This window comes from Gadus morhua, chromosome 19 (genome assembly GCF_902167405.1).
Source record: "Gadus morhua chromosome 19, gadMor3.0, whole genome shotgun sequence".
NCBI classification, from domain to species: domain Eukaryota; kingdom Metazoa; phylum Chordata; class Actinopteri; order Gadiformes; family Gadidae; genus Gadus; species Gadus morhua.
This window is the reverse complement of record NC_044066.1, coordinates 17,990,183-17,999,425: the sequence shown is the minus strand read 5'-3', so window position 1 is coordinate 17,999,425 and position 9,243 is coordinate 17,990,183. Positions and strand designations below refer to the sequence as shown.

Below are 9,243 nucleotides of genomic sequence, written 5' to 3'. Positions count from 1 at the left end.
AAATAAGGAAAGAAAAACAATACCGGTTTAGTTATGATATGTTCTTCAAAGGAAGTGCACTGCGAGTACCTCCAAATCCCTTGGAGGGTTGCCTCTGCTCGACTGCACGACACAAATTTGTGAACATAAATATTGGGTGTCACACAAGAAAAGCTTTACCCCTTGAGGATAATGGGTTGAAAATCGAAACAAACTATTTTTCCTGATGGTGAAATTGATTCACACCAACAAGCATGAGAGTAGACAACCTTTGCCAGTGGTAATATGTCTACGTAGATTTTCCCAAACACATTTTCCTTTCCCAGAAAGGAGCATGTTCTTTATTGGTTGTTAAACTTCGTCCACTGGGCGTTCCCAGTGACAATATAAACAGCAATTTCCAAAGTGTTGGCAGATAAGCTTTTTGCACCATGTTGTGGTTCTCTTACCCACTGTAGTTGTACTATTTCAGAAGTAAAAGTTCCTCCTTTAGGCGTGTGACGGTTCAACTCAAAGGTTCATTTGGCAGTTGCAAATTTTGCCTAATAAGCATTCTGAATGAAAGGACCACACAGAATTTTCACTAGTTTGTTTGGCTGAATGAAATACCCATACAATTTCATTATCAATAAATGTCCTTCTTTATCATTATCCAGTGTTCCTGCAAACTTGTAACTTGAATAGATCATTGTTTTATCATGATAAGATGTCCATGCTCTCGTTCAACCATGACATGTTATTGGTTCATGGCGCTAGAACAGCGAAAGGCTGCAGGATTCTTAATCATTCACACCTACTGGTTTTAATAGCAGACCAAGGCGTGGGCCTTCCATAAAAAACTAATTGATCAGATTTTGTTAGCAGCAGCTATTTAGTTTTCATCGACCGGGTTTTTCTTGTAACCGACAAATTGTTCGAAGAAATACAATCCGTCTTTGCTTCAATTGATTGTTAAAAGCTCCAATGAATGGGTTATATTCTAAGGGGTTGTCACCAAGGGAATACCAGCAGACAGACGTTAAGGTAGCAGGCTTTTATTGAACAGACAGCGCAGAGGCAGCATAATAATTCTGTAGAAGAATGTTAATCTCCTGACAAGCTATTTGGAAGGTCTTTTTTAAAAGCATCAATTTGAACTGCACAATGTCAATGGATCAGACTTCTACAAATAAACTTGTATGAAGGAACCAAATCAATAGCTACACCTGAAAAGTGTTCCAAAAGTGACTTGACTTCAATCAAATGAGAAAATGTACACCGTTTTGATCTTAGACAATTTGCGACGGTGGTGTAAAAGATTGACCGATGAACAGAGCTTTAGCATCTTTAGCAATGCAAAAATAAAACTAATTATGTTAGATTTCTAGATTTTAAACATACTCCTCATCAAGCAATATGAATTGCTTGATCAAGCAATATGAATTGCTCGATGAGGATCAGTAGGCATGACAAATAGTATGTAAGAATAGTTATTAAAAACACCTTGCTGATATTACATTGGTTTCATGAATGTGTCTATTGTTTCTTACCTCTTTCTCTTGACCTCGGTGGAAATTGTCCTGGGGTCAAGGAAAGATGTTAAGAAACATTCATAAGGACTTAGGAGAAGAGAAAGAGGACTGCATTTACACTAGATGACGTCATCATGCGTCAGCGGATGTTATTGGCGCGTTCTGCCGCGATGAAAACTACAAATATGGACGACTTAACCCGCGTCTCAGATACTTTCCCCCCATGCTGTTTAACGCAGTCTTTATAAACGCGGAAAAACCGCCGAGAATTAGGCTTTTGATAAGATACTTTACTTTTGATAAGATACAAAATGATAGGTAAGGAATGTAGGTTCCCAATCACAAAGGGGAAAATAAATAGATGTCATATTGATAATCGTTACTCATGTTAACATTCCTGTCAGCTCATAATTATGGAAAAAGATCCGAATTAGTATGATTGTCTGAAAATAATTGTCGGTCCTGTTGACCGTTTGTTTTCGTTAATAGACGAACGGTGCGTTTTTTTAATGCATGTTCTACCGCCAGGAATTGTGGAATGGCATTATCCCCTTTCCATTCGTAAAAGATGGTTGTGTGTACCCTATTCTAAAGGAGAGAAAGGAAAGGAAGTATTAAAGCACCTTTCCTTAGTTTTAGGAGAATTGGACCTCTTATCATGGATGCCACTCCCGGGTCACTTCAGTCAGTACGAACCTTCCTTAGCAAAAGACTATCTGACCGCCGCCAGAAACACAAGGCTGTTAGTGAGGCAAGGGCGTCCCCTGCTGTTCATTTTTAGACCACACTTTACACAGAACATAGGGTTGTGTTTGAGATTACGGAATAGAGTACTTAATTATTGGTTTAGAACTGGACCAACTGAACAACTATAGCAATAGAACACCCAGAACAAGTACCAGCAAAGATTTTTATTTGTATGTCATTTGAATAATAAAATACTAGGTACAAACAAATCCTGTCTCACCCATGGGCCTAATCAAACTCATATTCTTATTGTAGATTGAATAAGCATCCATAATTTACAATCTGAAATCATAAAATCAACAATGTATTTTTTTATCAAATGTTTGGTATTTGCTATGTGCTGATAAGATACAGATAATGTATTCGGCACCAAACAATTTCCCTGTTAGGTGTTCATTCGACCCATCCTTAGGGAAGCAACACAGCAGACAGGCAACGTGTTCAAACATCAACTTACCCTTTAGAAATCTGGCAAATTCAACTCTATCCCTTGAGCGAGAAATCTGGTTGCTTCGTATTGAGCTTTCATAATTTAACACCAACAGACAACAATGGAAGCCACGGTGATATTAGGACAAGGCACACTGGTTCAACATCAAAGACACATTTGGAGGCATACTAAAATACAAGTGAGTAGATGATGGGAGAGTTAAGTAGAAGCTGTGTAGGAACATTTAAAAAGGAAGAAAGGTAAATATTGAATATAATGTTAATACAATAATAGTTATCATCTTTCAGATCTCTTGCGAAAGGAAAAGTGTGATCACATTACCTATTGTAACAGTGTCTGTGTGCATACAATGTACTCATAGGAGCGATCAAATATTCATCATAAGAATGCAAAAGGTACTCTCTGTATAGTAACCTGTAACTATGCACTCTTCACGACAAACTACAATACAAATAATTTAAACCTTTAAAAATCACTTTACTATTTAAATGGATCATGGAAATTGGACCCTCTTTTGTAAAATATTTACAGATTTCACAGTGGATTTTTTTTCTTGAACTTAGGATGTAATAGACTAAATTGTTTTCATCCCAATAAAAAACTGGCAACGGACGGTTCTTGTTGTGTAAAAATAAACAGAACTGGAGAAGGAAGATGTAAAGGTGTCGCCATTGGTAAAACATCCAGAAATAATACAAACAAATAGTAATCTTCTGAAATGTACGTGGACATCAATCATCGTTCCGGACTTGTGCTATTTTACAGTGAACTACCACAGCCGGGTTTCACTTATACAGCACGTGACAAACCAGCAAAACATTTACCTTTAAGTTAAGTAATTAGCCGTTAGCTTTGAGGAAAATCAAACAGAAGGAAGGATGGATGGAAGTTTAACACTTGCATTAAAAATGGAAGTGGGTCAAGAAGATGAGGGAACAAAAGCTGTGAAAATGACCTATTAAAAAAAAAAAAAGGCATTAAAACTTGTTTGGAGACACCCCAAAAGAGTGTGAAAGCAAGCACTCTTTCCAGGTCCCAAAAATAACTTTCCAATAAAAGACAAACGCCAACATCCCAGGCAGCAGTGAAGGGTCAATGCCAGAGTTCAAAGGTCAATCGCGTCGCTGGGGGATGCAACCCTCCATCTCCAGGACCTCGGGCCAGCCCTCATACTTGTTGGTGTCTGCGCTGTTCTTTATGTGCTGCCCAGATAAACACACAACACAGAGGAGAAATTAACCGCTCAGCTAACGGGGCCAGTGGGAAACTCCCGCACATTGCACGTGGTCCTTTGTTATGATGACCCTAGGTTGACGCTGTGTATTGTATCGAGATGTAAATCAGCGTTCATCATCTAGCATTAATCGATATCCATCATGTCCCCAAAGAGCAGATCGGGTAGCAGCTCCAATAGCTGTATTTTTGTTTTGTCCAACCAAATAGTGCCAGCAAACTGACAAATCCACAAGTTAGGATTCAGTGTTTATACGCCATGGTCAGAGTTAGAGAGACTGTGCCGAGACAGTGTCTGAGTCATAGGCAGTGTGATTATCATTTCTGCTTTCATGCAATCTAGCTTCCTTCCGTTGGCATGGCGGGGTGGGGTTTGAACACAGAATGGAAACATGTGGATTTGTCCTGTGGGGGGCGCTATTGGTTTATATTCGCTCACCTTGGTTGGACAAAACGAAGCTACAGCTGCAGGAACTGCTTAACACTCCTTTGGGATGTGAAATGATCGCCTTCCGCCCCATTAAAGAACGCTTCTCCACCACGAATGGAGGCAAGTTGATCCAAACCATGGCGGATTTAAAATACATTCTAACATTTAAACTAACAAAGGCAACCAAGTAATCAAATGACATGGAAATATAAGTTCCCCTCAGGCGGAACAGATTTACATAAACTTCTTGGAAAACTAAGTTCTTGGAAATTTCCTCTATGCTACAATTTATTACATGGTGAACCAATAGATTGAAGCAAATTGAAAAGCAAATTGACAGCCAGCAAGATTATTTTTTAGGATCGTCAAATATAATTCTCCCCGTTTAAAGGCATATAAGGCCTAAATGTAAGCTTATCTTATACTTATTTATATGATGTTGTTCCATCAATGCGACCACAAAGATAGCTGATTCATAGAGATGTTCTAATAGTGAACTTTTTATTTTATTACTCTCTCTACCACAAAGGCCAGAAGTAGATGTATATATCTTGTATCTCATTACAATTCTATTCTGCTTGCTTTGAGCTGTGTTTAGTTATATTCTGTTGTGTTTGGTTCTAGACGTGGTATAGGAGGACCTGCCTATGTAGAGCAGGTCGACTCTTGGCTAGATCGATCCCCGGCTCCTCCTAGCTGAGTGTCGAGGTGTCCCTGAGCCAGGCGTCACACCCTGACTGCTCCTGACCAGCTGGCTGTCGCCTTGCATGGTTGACTCCGCCGTCGGTGTTTGACTATGTCCACGAATCGTTGTAAGACGATTTGGATAAAGCATCTGCTAAATGCCTTAAATGAGAACCTAAAGGTGGACTGATTATCAATGCTGCTTTTCAACCGTCACTTCAAATTTCTGTAAATGGCAGATTAAAAGTTGAACTTGCTCTTACTAATCTTGCGGCCCAACCAACCATTGGTCCTGAATCTCACTCGCCCCAAACTACTCTTCTGAAGCTATTCGGCCAGCCTTAACTCCTACCCTGACAACGCCTGGTGGTGAGGTGTAAGCTCTACAGTGGCTCCCCTCTCACCTGCTCAAAGGGAGTTTTGGTCTTGATGCCTTTTCCTCCGACAAAGATCCAGTTGTCTCGGAACTTCAGGCTGTTGACGACGGAGCTGCCCAGCTCCGAGATGAGCTTCCTGGCCTCTTCGTTGAGTCTGAGGTGCATAGAAGCAGCCAGTCAGTGGTTCGGCCACGCCACAAATCAGGGGCACAACATACATGTACAGGGTAGAGGCTATCCCGCTGACCAATCAGGCAACACAAGATGGAGGTGATACGTTTGTATCGTCAAAGATTAAGAGAGGGTATACGGTACAACAAGATATACAGAAACAATACGTTTCTGTTTTAGGTTGCAGCTATTTACGTTCTTGTAATCATTTTGTGTGTGTTGTTGATGTTGTGAACCCAGGTTCCGTGATGTGCCTCCTACTCTGATGCTGTTGTCATGGACGCTTTGTCGTTGTCTCAATGTGATCTTTTGTGTGGGGTGTAGTTTGAACTGGTCTTCTGAATTTATGCTAAAAACTCAAGTACAAAAGGGTACAAAATTAGGAGTGGGCACTCTCTGTTAAAAAAGGGGGGGGTGGGGGGGGGGGGCTTGGGCAGTTAGTTCCACATGCTAGTGAGCTGATAATGCCTTCTAGCAACCCAAGTTGGATTCCAACCTGTGGCACACCCTCTCTTATCCAACCTGCTCCCCTGTCTGTCTTCCCCATCTGGTCCGTAAAGGCACAATGTTATTAAGATACTCAATAAAAGAAAGGGGGGGGGGGGGTGCTCTTTACTTTGTCGCGGGGTCGTCGAAGGTGGCCATCATCACCACGGTGCCGTCTGGGATCTCCTTCAGGAACTTAATGAACGGAGCGACGTCTGGAAGGAGAAGGTCAGGGAGGGCTGGTTTAAAGTCCGCTGAACAGATCGGTTTTAATTGCGGCTGTCAGAATTAGCGTGTTAATAACACGTTTACGCAATCTTATTTCAACGGGATTAATAACAATTCATGCATTAAACGCACGGTCTCTTTCTTTTTTTTTTTTACAGGCCTAGTTTTAATTAAATGGGATTAAAACAAACAGGTCAGACCTCCGGCCCACATGTCGTAGAAGTCTGTCTTGATGAGGGCACCGGTCTCCCCTATGGAAACGATCATACACATATTCTGTATGTTAACATGATATACAGCTCTATTCAATAAGCTCTATGGCACGTGAATAGTGCCATTGTGAACAGTATTACCGATGCATTATTTATGTTTATTTTTTGGCCCTGATGGAAGTATGTTTTCTTTCCCTACGCAAGTTTTGTACTTTCTTAACGCCTTGACTATATTGGTTATCAAGGCGGGGCCCTATTGTTAAGGCCTTAACCATACAGTGCTGGGGAAACACTGATGAGAGAGCTGCTGCTTATGCAATGCAAGTGGTACTCAGTCAACACAGGAGGCCATACTGCTTCATCATGAACAAACAACCGTGGGGCTCTATTGGCTCAAGCTGTTTGACGCGTACCATTCACCAGGACGATGTTGATGCCTCTCCCCACGTTATTCTTCACGCCACTCATCAGTCTGAAACAAAAAACCATTAAAGTGTGTCAGAGCGTCATCGCTCTCACTACAGGCGGCAGAACAAATCCGCGAGGATTACCTTACAGCATACCTCGTAGAGGAGGTCATCCTTACTAAGGTGTGGTTCAGGAAGGTATTTACGAGACGTCTACTTCTATTAACCAGGGCGTATTACGTTGCTACACATGGACTAGCGTGGGCGGTATACATACAGACAGCTCTGCGGCGGTTCTCAGCGTGTCTCTGCGTGGCCACGTGGACGTTCTGCGTGTATCAGTAGAGAATGAGGTGGGGGACAGCGGTGCTTCTTACATGTTGTCCTCCAGACAGATCTTTGGTCCCACCACACTTGCCGCTCCGCTGGCAATCTTAAAGGAGAAGTGGCCGGCAGGACAGGCTTTGGAGAGCCCACACTTGTACCTCGACGGCACAGTAGCTGTAGAGGATAAGGTTACCGGTTCACATTCTTGTTTACCTAATAACTGGAGCCTTTCCTTGTTCTAGACAAATACGATGTTAGGGTTAACAATGGCATTTGAAATGAGGGATCTTCGATACGGTACGGTTTGAGGGAGTGGGAGAACCAAACCAACAAACAAGATGGGGCGTTTATTTGTATCATTATTGTGTGCTACACAATGACACTAGGAATAAAAACTGAGGATGAATAGTGTCTATTTCTGACGTTTGCTTTCATGGAGGTAGTTATATGGCGTGTGACATGGAAGAAAAAGTTTTTTATCTTTGGGAACAAATAACATTTATAGAACACTAAAATTAAGAATTAATTATGTTGGCGTAAAAAACTGAAGCTGTACATACGGGCAACTTCTTCCGGCATAGATCTCGCTGGAAAAGAGAGAAAAGAAATACGTAAAACTATACGTTTGGGACATAGCACATATTGAATTTTGAATTGAATTGAAAAAGTTTTTATTTCAAACAAGTAAATAATAATAAAAAATAATAATAATAAACAATCAAATAAATGAAACAAGTGGACAGTTACAATAAAGTAATGTTTACACACAATGAAAACCACAAAAGAAGAAACTGTCTTACACTTGCTTTACCTGTTCGAAAAGGGGTGAGAAGAAAACTTATTTAATCTCACCCCTTCTTCCTAATTTATTTATCTATAATGATTAGCTTCCTTATATAATAATCACATAGACAAGGGATAGAGAGTTCGATCTGCTTTCTTATACTCACCAAAAATGCTGCCGATATTAAAATCTTCTTTAATATCCAGTAATTGAAAAGCCAAAAATATGGCCACAAAAAAAGCAGATAGGACTGCCACCAACTTCAGAACACCTAAGGAATCGGAGAGAAGAGGTTAAATGGTCACTGAACTAATACACCTCAGTCTCAAGTTACTACGTCAGCAAATTCCCAAGTATCAAGTTCACAAAACAAAGATTGTCTGTATTTGTGAATTACCTCCAGCCCTTAACATCTTCCAATACCTCTGTTTCACACGTAAGAACCTGTAAGGACAAAATGCATTCCATGGATCAGACCTTCCCCAATGACACAACATATGCCTCGATATTCCCTTTGTTCCTAGCAGTAACTACCTAATGCTAGTATAACACATTAATAAGTGGTGCCTGTTGCAGAGGCTGGTTAGGTATGCTGTATTGATCTGGTTGTATTGGGACACGTTGATACATTATTGTCATACGAATGGATGATAATCTACCACCGAGAAAAGCTTGAAACATGTTGACCAATGATAATATCCTAGAGAACTGAATAACCATAAATTGAGGTACTAATAACCTTAAACGGTGTCCTCATATCTGCCTTTACTTTGAAGGTGTAACCTGCAGCATGTAATTTAACCCTCTTCTGGATTAAGTAGAGTTAAGTATATCCTAAAACGACTGACTGTAACACTGGATAGACCAGTACATACCAGTGACTAACTTATCAGAAGCAATTCAACGATGAGATAGGTTTGTAGAAAGCCGCATAACATAATGTATTGATATGTGAATAATTGTTTTATGTTGCAAAGTGAAACAGCCTTATAATTATGACTCGAGGAGTTATAACGAATGGCACGTACCTCTAACAAGCCCCGGGGAACGGCCGGAGTAGATGTATGTATACCAACCAACAGTGGTACACGGGATCCGATGTGAGGATGTCCTATTAATTACGATCACTCGGTGAACGGTAACCGGGCGCAGCCTTCGGTTCGTCCCGTCCTAATATCCGCCTTCTTCGTTCGGTTCCTTGTGTTATTACTAGGGA

At 40.8% G+C, this 9,243-nt stretch overlaps 1 protein-coding gene across 1 annotated transcript; it reads right to left on the bottom strand.

Moving 5' to 3' along the window:
* Positions 1–2,386: 2,386 nt before the first annotated feature.
* fam3c (FAM3 metabolism regulating signaling molecule C) lies at positions 2,387–9,228 on the bottom strand. The gene is made up of 10 exons (XM_030341356.1): positions 9,056–9,228; positions 8,425–8,471; positions 8,194–8,298; positions 7,804–7,830; positions 7,294–7,417; positions 6,923–6,981; positions 6,498–6,548; positions 6,200–6,284; positions 5,440–5,566; positions 2,387–3,890 (listed from the first exon to the last, which is right to left on the bottom strand). The coding sequence occupies exons 2-10, from the start codon at positions 8,438–8,440 to the stop codon at positions 3,801–3,803; spliced, it is 684 nt and encodes a 227-aa protein (XP_030197216.1). The 5' UTR covers positions 8,441–8,471; positions 9,056–9,228; the 3' UTR covers positions 2,387–3,800.
* Between the last annotated feature and the right edge of the window lie 15 nt (positions 9,229–9,243).